The sequence below is a fragment of the Oryza sativa genome, chromosome 7 (assembly GCF_034140825.1).
Source record: "Oryza sativa Japonica Group chromosome 7, ASM3414082v1".
NCBI lineage: Eukaryota > Viridiplantae > Streptophyta > Magnoliopsida > Poales > Poaceae > Oryza > Oryza sativa.
This window is the reverse complement of record NC_089041.1, coordinates 10,215,503-10,235,816: the sequence shown is the minus strand read 5'-3', so window position 1 is coordinate 10,235,816 and position 20,314 is coordinate 10,215,503. Positions and strand designations below refer to the sequence as shown.

At 39.3% G+C, this 20,314-nt stretch overlaps 2 protein-coding genes across 4 annotated transcripts; both read left to right on the top strand.

Annotated features, from left to right (window-relative positions):
* Window positions 1-227: 227 nt before the first annotated feature.
* On the top strand, window positions 228-3,881 carry LOC4342905 (putative disease resistance RPP13-like protein 1). Its single transcript, XM_066312471.1, is given in 3 exon segments — window positions 228-1,555; window positions 1,558-3,146; window positions 3,544-3,881. Coding segments are annotated over 3 exon segments (3,012 nt in total). The 5' UTR covers window positions 228-246; the 3' UTR covers window positions 3,658-3,881.
* A 4,037-nt stretch (window positions 3,882-7,918) lies between these two features.
* LOC107276899 (chromatin assembly factor 1 subunit FSM-like) lies at window positions 7,919-18,448 on the top strand. Of its 3 annotated transcripts, none has more exons than XR_010742565.1 (13): window positions 7,919-8,049; window positions 8,670-9,118; window positions 9,254-9,353; window positions 11,807-11,918; window positions 12,029-12,128; window positions 13,654-14,015; window positions 14,366-14,713; window positions 14,827-14,908; window positions 14,979-15,116; window positions 16,630-17,045; window positions 17,119-17,256; window positions 17,334-17,379; window positions 17,710-18,448. XR_010742565.1 is itself a non-coding variant. In XM_015789920.3 (13 exons), exons 2-13 carry the CDS (start codon window positions 8,678-8,680, stop codon window positions 17,814-17,816), a joined length of 2,379 nt encoding a protein of 792 aa, XP_015645406.1. In that variant the 5' UTR covers window positions 7,919-8,049; the 3' UTR covers window positions 17,817-18,448. The 3 variants fall into 3 exon arrangements, 2 of the variants coding, with proteins under 2 accessions (XP_015645406.1, XP_015645407.1); XM_015789920.3 differs by having other exon boundaries at window positions 8,678-9,118; window positions 16,630-17,034; XM_015789921.3 differs by having other exon boundaries at window positions 16,630-17,034.
* The last annotated feature ends 1,866 nt before the right edge of the window (window positions 18,449-20,314 follow it).

Sequence of the window (20,314 nt, the reverse complement as noted above, 5' to 3'; positions counted from 1 at the left end):
TTTGTTTCACAACAGTTGATCTCAGCACCCAGGGACTTAGCATTGTGGCCGGATCTAGATATATATTTTTTTAAATTAATTTATAAAATAAGTTTTTTAAAAGGACCAACCGTCGAAATTTCTGCACAAGCCAAAAGTCTTCGTCAACGCCGCCCAAAGAGCTGTGACGACATTCCTAATCCCTCGTTCGGCTCAACAAATTGTCTGCTTCTCCCTCGCTAATCCTTGATCCCTCGAGGTCCAGCAATGGCTGAGAAACTCATCACCCACGCGCTGCGAGACGCACTGTTTCAGTTCGCGGTCAAGTCCAGGAAGCTGGCGTCTCCGATGTTGCGGGCGTTGGGGCGCGCGTCGACGGGGCCGGTCACCGTCGGCGACGACGAGCTGGCGGCGCTCAGGTCCATGCTCCGCAGGGTCCACGCCGCGCTCCGCGACGCCGACAGCCTGTCCGTCACCGACCACTCCGTCCGCCTCTGGCTCGCCGAGCTCGGCGACCTCGAGTACCGCGCCGAGGACGTGTTCGAGGAGCTCGAGTACGAGTGCCACCGCGCCGCGCAGCTGGAGGACCTCAAGATCGACCTCCTGCGCGCCGCGGCGCTGGCGACGGGGAAGCGGAAGAGGGAGGTCGCGCAGCTGTTCGCCGCCGCGCCGGCCGCGCGCCTCCGCCGCAAGATCGACGACATTTGGGCGAGGTACGAGGAGATCGCGTCAGATCGGAAGAAGCTCCGGCTAAGGCCCGGCGACGGCGCGGCACGGCCGGCGGTCGGTGCCCTCGTGCCGAGCAGCTCGCTCCCCCGTTGCCAGATCCACGGCCGGGAGCGCGACCTCCAGAGGGTCGTCGAGATGGTCTGCCAAAGCCAGCCCGACGGCAGGAGAAACTACGCCGTCGTGGCAATCGTTGGTATGGCCGGCGTTGGGAAGACGTCGCTTATGCAGCACGTCTGCGGCGAGGAGGCCGTCGCGTCGCGTTTCGACCTCGCGCTCTGGGTCTGGGTGTCCCAAGAGTTCGATGTCGTCGGCGTGACGGCAAAGATCGTTGAGGCCATCACCAGGTCACGCCCCGACTGCTCCGAGCTGAGCGCGCTCCACGGAACCATGGTCGAACACCTTACGGGCAAGAGGTGCCTGCTCGTCCTCGATGACGTCTGGGATGACAACCCCAACCATTGGGACACCATCACCGCGCAGCTGAGCTTCTGCGCGCCGGGGAGCACAGTCGTCGTCACGACCAGGAGCAGGATGGTCGCCAAGATGGTTACCCCCAATGTGTACCATCTTGGCTGCTTGTCCGACGAACACTGCTGGCTCGTGTGCCAGCGACGTGCATCGCACGGGTGCACCACCGCCACCATTGATGATGAGCTTACCAACATCGGCCAGCAGATTGCAAAGAAATGCAGAGGCGTACCATTGGCAGCAGAGGCAGCAGGCACAGCCATGAGCACCTCAATCACCAGGAAGCACTGGACACATGTACTGAATAGCAACCTGTGGGCAGACAATGATGAGGCCAAGAACCATGTGCTGCCAGCACTCAAGGTGAGCTATGACCATTTGCGCCATTGAAACGATGCTTCGCCTTCTGCTCATTGTTCCCCAAGAGCTTCGTCTTCGACAAGGATGCGCTGGTTCAGCTCTGGACAGCGCAGGGCTTCATTGATGCCGGAGGAGAACAGAGGCCTGAAGATGTAGGCACCGGCTACTTCTATGATTTGGTAGCAAGATGCTTCTTCCAGCCATCCCCATCTCATGGAATCGATCAAGAGAAGTTTGTCATGCATGATCTATATCAGGAGCTTGCACAGTTTGTTTCAGGCAATGAATGCAGAATGATACAACATATTGTTTCAGGCAATGAATGCCGGACGATACAGCAGAGTAACCTGAACCGAGCCGACAAGACATCGGCTCGCCATTTGTCCATTGTCAACAATGAGTCCCATCCTGAGCAAGAACTATCATTGGACTCATTTTGTGGCCAAGATCTGAGAACATTCCTGTTTCTTTCAAGATTGGAACAGATCATCCATGGAGAAATGCCACTCAGAAGAAAGATTGCTCCATATGGACTGATGACAGATTTTGAATGTCTAAGGGTTCTAGATTTAAGCAACACTGACATTGTGGAGGTACCAAAGTCTATTGGAAGCCTGATACATCTGAGGTACCTTGGTCTGGATAACACTAGAATTCAGATGCTGCCGGAGTCAGTAGGTGCTCTCTTCCACTTACAGACAATCAAGCTTAACCATTGTTCCTCCCTTACTCAGTTGCCCCACGGCAGTAAGCTCCTGCAGAACTTAAGATGCTTTGAGATAGCACATTCCAATGTACAGATGCCATCTGGGATCAGAGCATTGACTAGCCTACAGAAGCTACCTGTTTTTGTCGTCGGAGATGGATCTGCTGGATGCGGAATCGGAGAGCTGGATGAGCTGATAAACATCAGAGGAGACCTGCACATTATAGGTTTAAGCAATCTTGATGCTGCACAAGCTGCCAATGTCAATCTATGGAAAAAGGAGGGACTTCAGAAGCTAACACTCGAATGGTGTGACATACTTCAGAATTCAGACGTGACATTGCGTGATCTGCAGCCAAATGAAGCAAACAGAGTACCAGATTGTCGTTGCGTGCCACAACAGAATGACAGAGCAGCTCAGGTGTTACAGTGTCTCAGACCAAATTCAAATCTGGAGGAGCTCATCATCAAAGGTTATAATGGATCATCATTCCCATCATGGGTAGGGTCTCTGCCTTTGGACAGGTTAGCTTCTATAGAACTAAAAGATTGCCAAAATTGCGAAGAACTGCCGCCACTTGGGTGCTTGCCATCCCTGAAACATGTTGTGATACAGTCACTGCCAAGTGTCCAGCTAGTTGGACCTGAATTTCTTGGCGATGTTGGAGATATCCCTTACAACAACAGGAAGAAAGCCTATTTTGCTTTTCCTGCATTGGAGTCTCTGAAGTTCAGGGATATGGGAGCCTGGGAGGAATGGTCAGGTGTCAAGGATGAACACTTCCCAGAACTTAAGTATCTCAGCATTGTTAGGTGTGGAAAGCTGAAGGTATTGCCCAACTTCACTTCAGGACCAAAGCAGAGAATCAGGAATTGTGAGAAACTACTCCAGCCTCTATGCCAGGTATGTTCTTCAAGTTCAAGTCAGATGAATACCATCAATTTTTCTTGCATCGATTTTTATATAAGAGATTTTTTTATATGCAAATTTCGTTGTTCATCTGCTCTTGGATCATTTTTACTATAGTCACAGCTGACAGCTGCAAATATCATTTCTCTCTTTTTTCTTATGGATTGCACAAATATGCTCATAATTGCTCATCAGTTACGACCAAGAATCATTAAATCATATGAAATGAGCATTAGACTTTTTGCACTCACAAACAGGGTGAATGAGGCAGACTATTTCAGTTAACAGGGACTTCTGGTTTACAATATAAAAACTATTTTAGCCCATACTACAATTTTTTTATCATGGAATAATTAAACTAAAAATAATTTGTTCATTCTTCCCTGATCAGAATATACACTGGAATTTGATGGAATACATACCACCTTCAAGTGAACTGTCGTACACATGCATGGCAGAAGGTGATATTTCAATCCTAGAAGCTTCCTGTTCATACAGTACATAGAACATTGGAAATGGAGGGAGGGGCACCCATTATTGTAAATGCTCATGGATTGGTGCTATTTTGTCAGAAAATCTTATTTCCAGGATTGACATGAATTTTTCAGTAAGTACACATCGTATGAAATTGTTTTGTTCCAAATGTACCCGATCAAGAATATTCATTCACACCAAAACTACTGAATGCATGTTCCTGGAAAACTGCAAAGCATTCCTCCTCTGACAGAAGATGCAAGTAAAAAGTTTGCATTAGCGAAAGGGCCTGTAATCTAGTGGTTACAAGAGCCTCAGTAGCACCTTAGATCCTGGGTTTGACTCCTCATGAGAGAGCGATTTTTTTAGGATTTAACGGCTTTGTGTTTTTAGTGGTAGAAGTGTTTGTGGGTCATGAGAGCGATTTTTTTAGGATTTAACGGCTTTGTGTTTTCAGTGGTATGCGTGTTTGTGAGTGTCTGCGTTCAGTGGCGAATCCAGGATGTAAATTGAGGGGGTGCTAGTGTAAAAATATAATGTGATTAAAACAAATAAAGATATATCAACTAAAGTATTTTCCAATGAATACCAAAAGCGCATATGATCAAAACAATTTTCTCTATTTTGATTTGTGTCTATCTTAAAATATTCATAAAAATCTGTGAATATATTGTTTTGTATACTCAGAGTAGATTCTATTTGGGAAAATTTGAACCATGCCACACAAATTTTCCAAAATTTGTGATATGACACCCTGACCCACATGTCATTGACTCATGTGGGTTCTACATGTCATTGAGATACGGGTGGCATATCTCAAATTTTGCAAAATTAGGGTGGTATGGTTCCAACAAACCCATTCTATTTTACCAGTTTGGACAGTAGAAGCAGTGAGGAAGCCTGCATCTTTGCCGTCTGGGAATTTTCTTCACTAATGACTAACTAGACTTGTTAATGATTAATTAGGGGTAGGGATTAGAGCTAGGGCTGGCGCACCAACCAGTCCCAACAGTGGATCCGCCACTATCTGCGTTGTACTGTATAATTCTTAAAAAAAAAGTTACGTTGTACTGTGTAATTCTCAAAAAAAGAAAAAAAAGTTTGCGTTGCTCCCAAAAGCCAATGACCAATCCACATTCCCGCTCTTGGTTGTTACCATAAGTGCGCCGACATTTAGTATTTTGTACACCTCACTCCAAAAGCATTCATCCTCAATATCTGCATCATCCAATACAAGCAAGAATTTCTTGCCAGTAAGCTCGTCTCTTACAGTCTCTTCAAGAATGCTCCGTGAGGCCTCAGCACAAGAGGTACCGGTCGTGAACTCTAAAATCTTCTCTAATAATCTTCTTTTGTCGCACATACAAATCCATATTCTGAAACTAAAGGCATCAACAATTGTTTGATAATTGTAAATTCGAATGACAAGCTCAGTTTTGCCCAGAGATGCACTTGATACTGCGGTGACAAGGGGTGTGTTGGATAAGCTGCCAATTGAAACTGGAAGGCTCTGTAACTTTTTGCAGGAGCATAGAACCAGAATTAGCAAGCTTTCCAGGCTTAACAATATGGGAGGTTCAGAGCAGAGAGATCATTAAGGGCGCCAAGGGAAACACGCAGTTGTGCAAGGTTACTGCAACCTGAGAGGTCCAAATACAACAGACTTTTGATGGCTTTGGGCAACAGGTAAATGGGATCAGACACATGCTGGCATTCTCTGTGCATTCTGCATTCATCCTAGCTATCTTGACATCAACAGAGTAGCTGGCATTCTCTGCTTTCATAAAAAACAGATCGATCTTAGAAAATCTATTGCTAGCCTCAGACTTGGTTTGGCTGTGTATATCCTTGGTGGATATAGAGGCCGGATTAATAAAAAAACTATTATCTAAAAAAAGCCTTCAACACGTGATAGCACTCAAGCTAGACTTCCACAAAGCCTTCAACACGATAAATTGGAATTGTCTCTACAAAGTGCTCTCACACATAGGGTTTGAACCAAACTGGATAAAGTGGATCCAACAATTATTAGAAACCAGAAAAGCACGTATTATGATCAATGGATCAATAGGGGAATCGATCAGCTACAAGAGAGGTGTCCGTCAAGGTGACCCACTATCCCCATATCTCTTCATCCTGGTGGCAGATGTTCTATAGAAACTAATGCAACTCTAGAATGGCCACCTGCGGCACCCTCTCCAAATACAAACCACGCTGCCTTTCCTTGCAGTATGCAGATGAAACTTTGATCTTAATTCAGGGATATGTTCAACAGGCTAAACTCTAAAAGACATCCGAGATTCCTTTGTTGACTTCTCGGGTTTGAAAAAGAACTATCATAAGAGCACCTTCGTGCCTATCCACATGGACGTTTCTGAAGCAAATGCAGTCGCAAACCTCCTCGACTGCCCGGTGAGTCCATTACCATGCAAATACTTGAGGCCTACCTCCGTCAGCAGCAAAAGTAACCCGTAAAGTGTTGTCCCCGATTATTGAGAGAATTAATAGAAGACTAGCAGTATGGATCCCGGGACTCTTATCCTAGGGAGAATGATTAATAATGATCAATTCAGTGATGTCCGCGATCTCAAATTACATCATGGCATGTACTAAATGGCCGGACAAAAGTATAGAAGAGCATTCCGTTAGAAAGAAAACAATGAAGCAAAAGAAGGCCAATGCCTATTAGCATGGACGACTGTGACCTCGCCAAGGGAATAAGGCGGAGTAGGTATACGAAACCTCAAAAAACATAACTCAGCGTTATCGATGAAGCTGGCTAGTAATCCCCTAAACCATGTTTCCACGGGCTTAGATCCCATCACCTACAATACCAAATACCTTTCAAAGCAAAACCCAATGACACACCAATTTGGAAAAAAAAAATATGGTGCCTTAGAGCCAATGATCATATCAACCAAAGTTTTAGCATGAAACGGTCAATCAACGCAACCCTGGAGAGACCACTAGACAAATGTGGGTCATTTCTTCATTGCATACCCAACACCGGCCTCCTTCGCAACCAACATCAACTGCAGAGTACCTTCACAATTCATACACAGCACTTGGGCCATCGAGCCTCCATCCAATACTGTCCAATCAAGCACATCTCAAACTCCAGCAACTTATGGACACATCGGCAAAATACCAACCTTGGCTAGAAACAACAGATAAAGATCATGCATACACTCCCATGCGGGAATAACAACCGTATTAATTTACAACTTACTCACATTTCATGGCATCTACTCCTTTTGTAAGTTTACTGGACGATGAAAAATGCATAGTTTTAAAGTGGTAGGAGCCATCTTGGGCAACCAAAATGTAAAATTTTCACGCCCCCATTTGCATTTATGATCTCAAGAGATACGTAGCCTAGTTAGGTTTTTTCTTTTTTGTTGAAACCAACCCACTTGATTTAAGTTGTACATTTGACATGGATTTACGACTATCATTAGTGACCGATAATGCTTTAGTGGCAGATCATCTGCCCATCGATAGTGACATTCCCATGATGACTTAGGCTGTGTTCGCTGGAGGTTCATGGAAAACAGAACGGTCCATTAGCATGTAATTAATTAAGTATTAGCTATTTTTTTTTCAAAAATGGATCAGTATGATTTTTTAAGCAACTTTCGTATAGAAACTTTTTGCAAAAAACTCACCGTTTAGTAGTTTGAAAAACATGCGCAAGGAAAACGAAAGAGATGAGTTGAGAAACCTGGGGTGAGAGCACAACCTTGGGCTGTGTTCGCAACAATCTGTTCCCAGCACGCATGCGCGCGGAAAACAGAGCAGTCCATTAGCGTGTAATTAATTAAGTATTAGCTTTTTTTAAAAAAATTGAATCAATATGATTTTTTAAGCATCTTTTGCATAGAAACTTTTTGTAAAAAACACACTGTTTAACCGTATGAAAAGCGTTTGCGTGGAAAATGAGGCGGAGGGGATGAGAACCAACAGTTCCAAACACAGCCTTGGTCAGTTTAAGGTAATCTACCATAGTTTTGGTGGGAAAAAAATAGCGCTAGTAGAAAGGAATTCAGAGGTTGAATTGAGCCTGGGAGAGTGCCGGGTACGCATAGCAATTCCATCCATGCAATGGAAACTGCTGGCGGGAACACGAGCCCGCCACGCGCCTCCCGTCACGCTCCCCGTCCCCCTCTTCCGCCCCCCGAACAACATCGCCGCCGTCCAACTGTCCCGCGGCGCGCACGAATCTCGACGCACTCGCAGGAAAAAACGTTTGCTGCCGTGGGTTTCTTCGTCCTCCTCCTCGCTCCAGCCGCTTCGTATCCCACTTCTTGCCAACAACAGAGGCGAGGTAGAGCAACGTGAGCGCGTTGGGGGGCGGCGGGGGCGCAAATCGGGATCAATCTAGGAGGATCCGCCCGGGCGATTGGTTCGCCGGACGCGCTGGGAGGTAGTGTGGGTCGCTTCTCTCGAGTTCTTGGTGAAAGATTTGGGGTTCTTTTATTCCTTCTTTGCGATGCAGCGATTTGGTTCAATCTTGGTGAGGTTTTCGTTCTGATGGAGGTTTCTCGGTGCTTGGATGGCGTGGATGAGCGAAATGGAGGTTCTTGCTGTTCTTGTCCTGGATAATTTGTTTGTTTTTTTTTCTCCTTTTGCCTTTGCTTATTTGTTTGTCTCAAGTTGTTTTTGTTAAGGATTTTTCTTCACTACAGGCCGATTTGCCGAGATCATCGCTTTGAAGGTTGTTACATTTTTTTGCGCGGTGATAGATTTCTGTTTTTTTTCCCGATAAGGAATCTGTTTCTTGGATATTCTGTTCATGGGTGGTGAATGGGTTTCTTGGATTGCTGGTGTTTTGAGCATTATCCAGATTACTACAAAAGCACAATTATTTGATTGATTTACGTGTATTGTTCAGAATATTAGTGTGAATCAGAGGGATTTGTAATCTATTGTTTCTTGTTTTGGCAAAATCTAAAAAGACTTCTTATTTTGTTCCTGCAAAAATATTTCTGGATAATGCCAGCATTTATTCCATTTCTATCTAATCGGAATGGCATTTAATCCAAGGTTTTCAGATGGATGGTGATGAAGCAAAAGAATCAGCTATGGATGGTCTAGCCAGCGAAACTGCTTCTCGGATTCCTGATGTCTCCAAGAAGCAGCCAAAGAGGAAGAGGACCCTGGTGGATGAAGAAGTTGCATCTGCTGGATTGCAGGGAGAGATTGACGCATTGTTTGATTATTACAAGGAGGTCTCTGGTTATCAGTTGAAGCCAGAGGAGATTGGCTGCTCTACTAATGACTCGATTGTAGCTTGCTTGCTGGAGGAAAGCAGTCTTCCCTATGATAAGTTGGTGGATGAAATCTACAGGAGGATGGAGCTGCGAGATGGCGTCACAAAGTCTTTCATTAGCAGCGCTGTGAATAACATTGGTCAGAGAATGTCATATGGGATTTCTGATATACATGATCAGGTGTTGGTGGATGAGTCTAAATCAAAGCTTTGGTGTTGGGAGGTAATGAATGAAGATTCATATCCTCACAAAAAAAAAGAAAGAAAAAGAATGGCGATCCATATGTTTCTTTTCATCACATGATCATGTTCTAACTCTCAATCTTTTCTGATCTGTAATATGACCCTGTGGGATAAGACGCGAGATTTGAAGCTACTGCCTTCACAACTTCGTGGGAGTTTGCAGATCAGACGTACGGCTCGGAAGCTAATCCATGAAAGGATTCTGGCTATTTCAGGTATGATCATTTCATAATCCTAACCGGATCAAAGTATTGCTCAATTGACAATGTGCAACCTGAAGTATGAACCAAAAAATCATATTTTATTTTGTTTGTTGCTTAACTATCCTATCATTTGATTGTTTCTCACAAAGGAAGAGGCTGATATCTGATGTTGAACCTGTTAATGTATAATTAATGAAGTTTGTGCAATTAACGTGGATGCGCATGATTTTTATAATATGGCAATAACATGTGTATCATGATTAGTGCCTGTGCTGTTTGAACCCTTAATCTTCTCTTTGATTGTTTATGTGTCTATTATTTGTGTTTCCTGTTGAAACCATTGGATATTTTTGCTCACTTGCTATGTTGCTAATGTTTACAAGAAAAGTCAGCTAACTTGCTTTATTTATCCTATATTCAGCGAAAAAACGTACTTATGCTTTTAATAAGAATTAGGCGGGTTGCCATGTATACCATCACATTGCTGTTGTATAACCAGCAGCATGCAATGAATTCAAAGTCTGTAAACTAATGTACAAAGATTCTCTCTTATTTCCCTTGGTCTTGATGATTTTGTTAATAAACAGGCTATTTAGGGTTTAATTAAGTGCATGCTAGCTTGGAAGTTCAGGGTTCTCACAGATGAAGTTAATGGCCATTTCTTTTAAAGCATATGAAGCATTCAAGCTGACAATGGCTCATAGTTCATCAACTGTAATCCTTAGGAAATATAACCTAGTTTGGAAATGAGTAATATTTCGATATGCAGATAGATTCTGCATTAATGCACAAATATATTTCGTTATAGACTTAATGATGAAATTTTAATCTAAACTAAAACATACACTTGGTATATTATTATGTTTCACTTGAATCATTACAATATTGCATTAAAGTATATTTAGTGAAAACAATGTAATTAAAATTAACACATTAAATCCTTTATCCAAAGAATAAAACAGAACACACCTGAGAACATTCTGTTCCTCCTGTGTCCATCTCAGCCTATCCTTGGCTGCTTCCTTCCATCTTAGCTGCTGGTGCTATGATACTCCTGCCTGCTGGGCTCTGGAGTCTGGACCTCCTGTGCACCCTCAGAACAATATCTCTCATCGTACATGACCCTGAAAATGATATCATCCTAATAATTAGCTTAACAATTTCCAATTCAAAATATATGATATTTTGTGCGGTAACTCTTTTCAATGCATGGATGCACTTTTCTTCAATCCCGACCACATATGTGTGAAATATTTCAACATCATCAACCGAACATGGCCTGACTCTGGATATAATCCAAAGCAATCTTCGATTTTTTAGCTTGATATTTAAGAATAATTTTAGGTAGATTTTTTTTACTCATCTTCTTGGCAGTCATGAAAGGAGAGCAGTGCAACAAAAGTTATGAAGCATAAAATTAAGACTAAAAAAAACTCAAAATCAGCTTTGAATTCTAGTCAGAAGTAGGGCAATTGTTTTTTTTTAAAAAATCAACTTCACAAGTTTAGTTTTAATGATTGTGAAGGATACGGGCCAATGCATCATTCTAAATCCCATGAAAAATCTGAGGGACCAAATGTTCATTAGTCATTACCCCTCTGCCAATTAGTTAATCACAATACGGCAAAAAGAAAACCAACAAACAGATAATTCATGGTATGTAGATCCAGACAATAACATATGGATATAGTATTATCCCATGCATGGTAGACATGTACGGAATATTTGATTATCCTATGAAAACAGAATGTTTACATTATAGACTGCCTAGCTATAGATTTCATCTTTTAAAAAAATTACTAGGGCAAGCACGTAACTGTTTTTTGCAGTAAGGTTAGCAAGCTTTATTATGGTGGAGTTTGGCTGTGTGCTTCATTAGGTGGAGGTGCTGGGAGTTTTTTACAATCTTCTGTTATGAAAAAAATTAAGGTGGAGTACTGAAACAAAACTCTAGCAACAATTAAATGATGTCCTTCAGCAAATGCTACTGTCTCTGCCGACCAACTTTATTTACTACTGCAATGTTGACACATGTGAATAGGAATAATTGGTGCAGCACCACTAAAAAAATAATCTGCTCTCTGACCGGATTTTCACCGATCTCAACTAGTGACAAATAGCTTAGCAGATCCAATTGTCATTCTGATTTTCCGTCAAAAAAATATCATTCTGATTCTAACTATGTGTGCCCCAATTCTATCTTACACTCTGCATAGTTGGTCTACCTTATTTGCCAGCTGTATACTTTTGTTTAGTTTTATGAATGAATGCCTTCTGGATGTTCCTAAGTTTGCTATTATATCTTGATTGGATTGTTGATTTTTTTAAAATTATTTAAGGTATATTACAGTTATCTCTATTGCATTGTAATTGGACTCAATGTTGATTGTATGTTGCTTAACCTGTAAGGGATTATGGATATGTGTACCCCATGTTTTACTCTGCTGGAGATTTGTTGGCCACAGGAACTCCTAAAGTACATGTCAACCAGAAGAACACTGGATCTGTAAATGCTAGTCAGGATATACTAAATCTTGATGGTATTCGCTCTTTGGTGGAGAAGTTAAAATCCGACATGTATTATTCTTGCTTCATCTACTTCCTGACATATATATTTCTTACTTCATCTATACGTGTCTTAAAAGTTTTAACATTACTTACTTCGGACCTTGTGTTTTGTCCAAAAGGGCTCAAAAGGATACCAAAACAAAAGAGAGAAGCAGTTTGAAAGCTTCAAAGGAACAGAAAAGGATAGATCACCAAGTTCAAAAGGAGCAAAAACTGAAAGCAAGTCCTCATTTCACACATGCAGAAAGTTTTTACCTTTTGTTTCCTATATTTCTTTTACTGCTATATTAAAGTGAGTAATGTAACCCGTTATGAACATTTGGGAATTACTAAAGTGTAAATCTATCTTTCTTCCTGTTTGAATTTATTTGGTTCAATGTTGCTTCTTTTGTTTGAGAAAAAAAATGTTGTTTTCCTCTTGATATCTTATATTTAATATTGTTCTTTTGTAATATAGTACTATCACCGGTGAACTAACAAATAGGAATGTTCAGAAGACTAATTTATTCCCTTGTGTATCTATTGTAGTATTCTTTTGGGTATTCTCCACATTAAATGAATTTATTCCTATCAATAATCAATTCTTAAATGGCTGCTCTTTTCATCGCTATATGGATCCAGAATCTGCATGCAATGAGCTCAGAAGGTCCATGTGGCATCGACTCCCTCAAATCAAATGTAGCAAACATCAAAGGTCCAGATGGCTCCACATCATAATTTAGGGCAGGATTGTCACAAAAATGAAACAAAAGCAAATTTATTCATGTGTATCATGGAACTCTGTTGCAAGGTCTTCCTTTTGAATTTCTTTTTTTTTCATAGTGTTACTAGTTTAGGAAAGGACATTTTATATTTCCATATGTGTATCCAAAAATGGATTCTGGATATTCATACTAACTGATTTTTTTGAGATGATTCCTGGGCAAAATCAGTCAAAAAGCAGAACTAAATGATTCAACTATTTAATTTGTTGGAGGTTAATTTAAAGTCCACTGGAAACTGGCTGGTTCATTTGAAACTTTTAAGTTTTAATCCTTGTAGATTAATTTATCACATGATGATATTATTTTTCTAGGTACAGAGCTCTAAAATTTGTTAGAGTGGTGTCAAATTATTATATTTATACAGTGTGATGTCAGTCAGTATAAACTGCATTCTGTTTTCTGCAAGTATGTGTTAATTGTTTATAGAAACAGGTTTTTGGCTTGTTGGACTGCTGGGAGTTACAACAAACTGGTTTAGCGTAGTAAGAGTAGGTTGGAGAAATAACCAGCATATTATTTACAAGTAAATTAATTTAGAGTTAGTCAAATTATGTACTCTGGTTCTTCAATAGATTTGCTTCATTACATGATCGAGTTGTAAAATACAGACTGGATAGATTTTTATCCCTTAGCTGGACTTATTCTTTGCACTGAGATTAAACTGTACAATCATAGCTAGTACTATCCAGTCACAACAATTGAGTTATTCAAATTCTATAATTGTATTTCTCCTCTGCAAGATGAAGTTTGTTTCAACATAAACTATTATTGAATTGGCATTGTTTTTGCACTGGCATATAATACTGAAAAACTAATAATCAGGATAGCATTCTGATTCCAATCATTGTATAGTAGGAAAAGTGTTACAATCCTTATGCAGTATGTGACAGTAGATGCTAGCCTCAAGGTTAGGAAGGTAGCATTAATTTATCAGTATTGTGTTCTACCATATCATCTAAATATTGTCTATGATATTGCAGGAAAAGGAACTTAAGCATATCAAAGAAAAAGCTGAGAAAGAAGCAAAACGTGCTGAGAGAGAAAAGGCTGAACAAAAGAAGCGATCAAAGAAGCATCAGGAAGAAGTAGAAAGAGAACAGAAAAGGAGAGAGAGGCAACAAGCAGAACTGAAAAGACAAGCTTCCATTCAAAAACAAGCAAACTTCATGCAGCATTTTCTTAGAGGTAAAAAGGGTGGCAACATGGAAAGCCTTGGCAATCACCATTCAATGAGAAGTCCACATCCTAATGTATTCAGCAAGATTGAGGATTCTTCAGCTACATCAGCAATGGATTGTACATTGTCTGAAGAAAATCAGTTGAGATCGGATGAAATCTGGAAGTAAGATATAGTTTACTTATCTTTATATTCATATTAGCTTTTATTCCTACTAATAATAAAATCTTGATGACGCATGCTTTCTACTGTTTGTCAGCTGTCAGTTAACATGTACAAAAACTGATTTCAGTAATTAATCCTTCAAAACTTAACATTGTGTTAATCATTGGGGGTAAACCACAGTATCAGGCCATAGGCTTCTTGCAAAACGTTTACAAAGTAGTTTGCGTCATATATCTGTTGCATACTTGCGTTGTAGTTCAAAACTATTGTGCTCAGCTTTGGTCAATCATATAGTGAATAGGTAAATGGCATGCACATCAAAAAAAAAATGATGTGATTATGCAATGCAGGTTGCAGATTGCTAGATGGAGAAAACTCTATCATCAGAAAGAATTATGCCGATGGAGTGATAGGAAAAATCCTAAGATTGAGTTATTTAAAGAGCTTAAGCTACAAAAGTGCCCTGCAACTGCACCTTCTGAATATGTGTCAACTCCAAGTAAAGAGCAGTCATCTCAAATGGAACACCAAGGAAGCCTTAATTTCTCAAAATTACTTGACCAATCATATGATGAGAATGCTGACACCTCTAAAACTACTAATGCTAACACATCCTCTTCAGTTTGGCGTGTAAAGAAGCTTTTACAGTTTGACAAAAGTCATAGACCAGCATACTATGGTACCTGGACAATGAAGAGGTATGGTCGATATCTTGAAATTGATAATTTTATTTTAGAGGTGAAACAAATTATTTGAACAGTTCGTTTTTATGCATGGCTAATACCACTCTCATATAAGATGTATTTTACAGCTCTACAGTTAGTGCAAGACACCCCTTTAAGGTGGATCCCCTTTTGGACTATGATGTTGATAGTGACGAAGAATGGGAAGAGGTAATCATTTCCTTTTTTTAAAAAAAAAATTCTGCTATAGACGGAAGTCTTAATGATGGCCTTGATACAGGAGGAGCCTGGTGAAAACCTCTCCGATTTTGATAACGATGATGAAGAGGCTATGGGTGAAAAGGATTCCAAACATGATGCTGAAGAGGAAACTGATAACAGTTTTGTAGTGCCTAATGATTATCTATCAGAGGATGAGGTATAACTAATCTCCTTTTCTTTAAAATATTTTGTTTTGCATTGTTGCTACATGCACCTCTTCTGGCGCCTAAACCATTCAAATCCTTGCCGGTGTTTCTCATGTGGTTTTTTCTTCTTTTTGAATACTTTGTTTTCTCGTAACTTCACCTGAGTTGCTTATTTTGTTAGCTTGGAGACTTTTTATGGGTACTGTTTTTCTCATTGGTGTCCTGAAGACTTGAAAATTGAAATAATTGTTTTCTTGATTGTCATGTTGCTTGTAGTGATCAGATGCATCACTACAAGACTTCTTTATGGGTACTGTTTTTCTCATTGGTGTCCTGAAGAGGCAACTTGAAAATTGAAATAATTGTTTTCTTGATTGTCATGTTGCTTGTAGTGATCAGATGCATCAATTTTCACTGGATTGTGAATTGGCAATTTAAAGTTGTTAGTTGATGAGAAAAAAAATTCTGGTTGCATCACAATTGCTCAAGATTTTGCAAAATACCATTGTGTATAGCTGAATGTCTCACAGTGCTAAACACCATCACAAAATGTCACAAAATATGAAAAATAACAATGCTGTCACATGTGCATACCAAAGAAGTTAGGTGATCAGTTTTATCCCCCATTCTTCTGTTCTTGTTCCATTTTTATTATAGTGGCCCCATATGACATTGTCCTCATTCAATTTCAAAATACAGGGTTTATGAAATTAAAATACTGAAACATGAAATATTAATTAAGAATAGATTAATTCTAAGTTATACTCATTGAAATTTTGTAAACTCATGTTTTCTTTATATTCAAACTATAATAATCTGGGACTTGACATTCAAATTGAAAATGCTAATAAAAATGATTCATGTTTTATGTTTGTAAGTTCTCAGTATATACTTCTGAATATAGAATATTAATCAATAGGAATTTTAAATTATGACATTTTAATTGTTAAAATTCACAATTTTCAAATTAAATTTCCTTAAATTTTGAAACACTGTGGGAAGAGTAGGAAGTGAACAAAAGTATGTTGTTGTTTTTTTCATATTTTTCTCTGCTAATGGGATGCTAATGGTGCCTTAGGATGGTAAAGCTTTCTCAGTGGCATTTTTCACATTTACACTGACATTTCGTGGCTTTCATCATTCGTGACGGTATGCTTAAATTTTCTGATGTTTTTTATGGCACCATACGAAAATGCTCTTTACAATATCACAATCGAAATTTATCAGTTATGAGAGCTTTGGTTTCTCCTACTTTGTATATTTCCTTTATTTTCTTCCCCTTAATGAAATGAAACGCAATTCTCTCGCGTTTTCAAGAAAAAAAGAAGTGCTATTTCTAGCTGATGCTATTTTGGAGTCCCATAGGATGTTTTCCAGATCTCTATTATTATTGCTAATTGTTTTAATACTTTGTTAATAATTTTTATACAGAAGAGATTTTATTCTCATTATTATATGAATTTTCTATTTCATACAAAGTTGACCTTATACACCACTCTTCATAGACTTATTTATTTCCTGCAGGGTGTGCAATTTGAACCTCTGTCTGGTAAATTAGATGACACCTGCAGGTTACTGAGCATTCCTAGGGTTGCAATTGAGGAACTTGATGTTGTTCTGCAACAGCAGAAGGCTCTTCATAGCTTCACTGAACATGCTCTTAAGAAGGACAGGCCTTTAGTCATATACAACCTAGATCATGGGAAAGCTTACCTATTGGATGCTGAAGCTATCACTGGAATACTTAAGGTGGAGCAACTCTGTTTGCAAGCTCTCTGTATGAAGGAATACCTGGGGGCACCCATCATTGATGTTCCTGTCGACATTAATTTTCCCATTAAAGATCTGGAAATTGGTCGACTGAACAGAAAGGGACCTAGCACACCTGTGGCCTCCAAATCAATTTCAGGCTCTGACTTGCCAGAATTTGTAAGTTGATGGTATGCAATGAAATGACAATTTTCTTATAAACTCTTATTTCAAGAGTTCCTACTAAATCATGCTGTTATGCAGGTAAAAATTATTTCATCATGCCCTTATGGGATAGGCAAATTGGTGGAGTCATTGCGTGTGCAATTTCCTTGTGTCCCTAAGTTGCAACTGAAGAACAAAATTTGGGAGATAGCTGACTTTACCAATAACCGTTGGCAGGTCTTTAACATTCCGCTCATTATTTTAATTGATGTGTAGTTATGCCTATATTACATAATAATGGTATTTTCGAGCAGGTTAAGAAAGATATCTTGGACTGGTGTGGTCTATCTCTTCCACCAGGTACTAAGCCATCTTATAGTGCCTTTGCTGCATTTGAACATGAAGTGTTACTTGTAACTGAGAACAGTGATGTGATGTTGCTAAAAGAACATCTCAGAAGCTACTAATGGAGTTTTTTTTTCTTTACTTTAAATAGAATCGATATTGCATGCTTTTAATCAAGTATGTGTTGCGGATGCTGAATTGATGAATGTGGATTGATTAAAAAAGTGCATCTAACTGTCTAATTGATTATGCCGTGTATTTCTTAGATTCTGTGTTATCTGCAATTCTGGTTTGCTTTCTTCTATAGATAAAGGTATACAGTAATACACTGCTTTCCTGGTACAGATAGAGGTATCCAACAGATGCAGCCTGATGAATCGGGAGATTCAGTTCAACCCTCTCCTCAGCCTGGCGCTAAATTGGAAATACACAAACACCAAATTGATGCCTAAGGATCAGGTTGCAGCACATCTCCCTTCTGGCCCTTGAGAATCGAGACACACTGCTTAAAACAACACCATAGACTATACACCAGTGTATATACTTAGCTTATTAGGTTGTACAGAATAGAGAGTTTTAAGATTCAGTCGTTCAGAGACTACAAGTATTGGGCTTCAGTTGTATAGTGTAATGCAGCAAGTCCCTTGTAGAAATGGTGGTCATGGGATGAGTCTCCTACGTAGTACTGCCCTCTGTCTGGGTTACTAGCATGTGGGCCTGCTGGATGTGGGGCTCATATATCAGATTATCAGTCCCTCGAAGTCAGATGGCAGTACTGTAGAGGATCTGTTGCCGTGGTCATGTAAACTGTCTTGAGGCAGAAATAGGCTTTTTACACCTCGTGTCATCTTCGAAACAAACTATGGTGCACCATGTGCTTGTTTAATGCGTTAAGTGGTATATGGTCTGGATCAGATCTGATGACAAGAATCTAGAAAACTGAAGGAATGATTGGATTGAATTGTAATCTTAAACATCATGGAACCAAAAATGCTATGGCACTGGAATACTGGGTAAACTGGTTTGGCTATCGGGGCTGTTTTGGTATCACTTCGGCTTGATGAATAAATTTGCTTTGTCGAAATCCCTATAATGAGTAGTATTTGCTGTTGCCGAATAAACCAACTCTGGGACAAGATCTGGCATGAGGTTCAGTATCATAATGGTTTCTTCGTAGTAACGCATCTCATGAAGAACTCTTTTGTACTTTGAAAACGGACATGGATGTGTTTTTGTGCTTTGAAAACCCGTTTGAACTAGTAGATGACCGGTTGGTATTTTTCTCGCAAATTCCCTTAGCCCACTCTTCTTTATTTTATAGGGGTATAATTTATCTTCTTTATTCTAGGGGTATAATTTACCAGTTTAAAATTTACTAGTTTGAATTGACACTTTATTACTGATTCATGTGGAATGTATAAAATCTTATCTCTTCATGTGGATGGCCCAACAAATTAAACTAAAATCTACATTTGCGGGTTTTGATGTTAATGCATGAAGTTTGCGGGTGACAAGTGGGGTTTTCTATTTGGTGCAGACGTACATCTGCCACGCACTTTTTTTTTCCACAATTGTTTTTTTCAATTTTTTCGCAACTTATTGTCACGTGAGCCTTTTTCCCGTGTTCTTTTTACGTATGTTTGGTGAATTTTTTAAATGTATTTTAGAATTTGAGTCTTTCACCTCAAAATTCAAAACATGCTATTGAAAATTTTGAACTCAAATTTCAAAACATTCATCTCAAAATTCAAAACTCTCAACTCAAATTTTAAAACATTCAACTAAAAAATTCAAACCTGGATATATCTTGACTTAAAAGTTTTCAATTTGAGTTGAAAGTTTTTTAGATTTTAACTTAAAAGTTTTTAAATCTGAGTTCAAAGTTTCAAATCTTGAGTTTGAGTTAGAAGTTTTCAAATCTTGACTAAAAATTTTTCAAAGAGTTGAAATTTTTGAATCTTGAGTTTAAAGTTTTGAATTTTAGATGTAATTCAATTTGGAGTTGAAAGTTTTTAAATTTTGAGTTAAATTGTAAGTTCTAAATGTTAGAAAGCAGAAACCGTCCGGCTAGTCATGCATAAAATCGTTAATGACATCGCTAATCAAATTTGTTACAAATTCCGATTTTCATGGCAGCTAGTGATTCCGCTCATGTGGATGCATTCGTTGACACATGCACATGTGATACGTGATGAGCGAGCTCTATTTCTAGTGCGTAGGCGCACGTTAGCCTTTTTGGCGACTATTCGACGTATACCTATTTTGCTTTACACATAATCTGTGTACCTCGTGTGGAAATGGTTAGAGCAAATTGTGTTATTTTATTACAAACATACCAAGTTTTAAATTTAAAAGTCGCTTACTATAGTTTTTTATGAGATAAATTTAATTTGATGACAAAATTAATTTTGTACGAGAAACTTTTGAATAAGGATAGAAACTTCCACTAGGATTTCTTTTTACAAAAAGTTTTTTCATTAGAAAATTTTGACTATGCAACTACGGAATGTAAATACCCCTAAATTTATACTTTGTAAAAGAAGATATAAAATTTTATGTAAGATATTACGTCTATTTTACCTCTCTCAAGTACTGCCCTTGGTCGAATCACGTCTCTCAATCGTAAAACTGGGTATAGAGCTTGCTCCTCTCTCCCCTCTTTATTCATTCTCTTTCTTTGCGCCCACATGTCGTTTCAGTTCATTTGTTGTCCTCCTGCTCCTCTCACCGCTTGCCATCTCCCACCTCTCACCGTGGAGCTCTCTTATCACATCCTGATTTTTGTCTTAAGATTTATAAATTATTTAATAAATTATTTTTAGAACTTATATTAAATGTTCATTAATTTACAAGTGAAGTTAAATGTGGGAAATAAAATTTCCTAAATATAAAGTATGGTTGGATTTAATTTTTATTAAATTCTCCATGAATAATTATACTCTTTGGAATT

Excerpts from the sequence above, each read along its gene's own strand:
- LOC107276899 (XM_015789920.3), top strand. The coding sequence starts at position 8,678 with ATGGATGGTGATGAAGCAAAAGAATCAGCTATGGATGGTCTAGCCAGC. Across the intron at positions 14,016-14,365 it reads AGATCGGATGAAATCTGGAA|GTTGCAGATTGCTAGATGGA; the intron begins GTAAGATATAGT and ends TATGCAATGCAG. Across the intron at positions 17,035-17,118 it reads GCTCTGACTTGCCAGAATTT|GTAAAAATTATTTCATCATG; the intron begins GTAAGTTGATGG and ends GCTGTTATGCAG.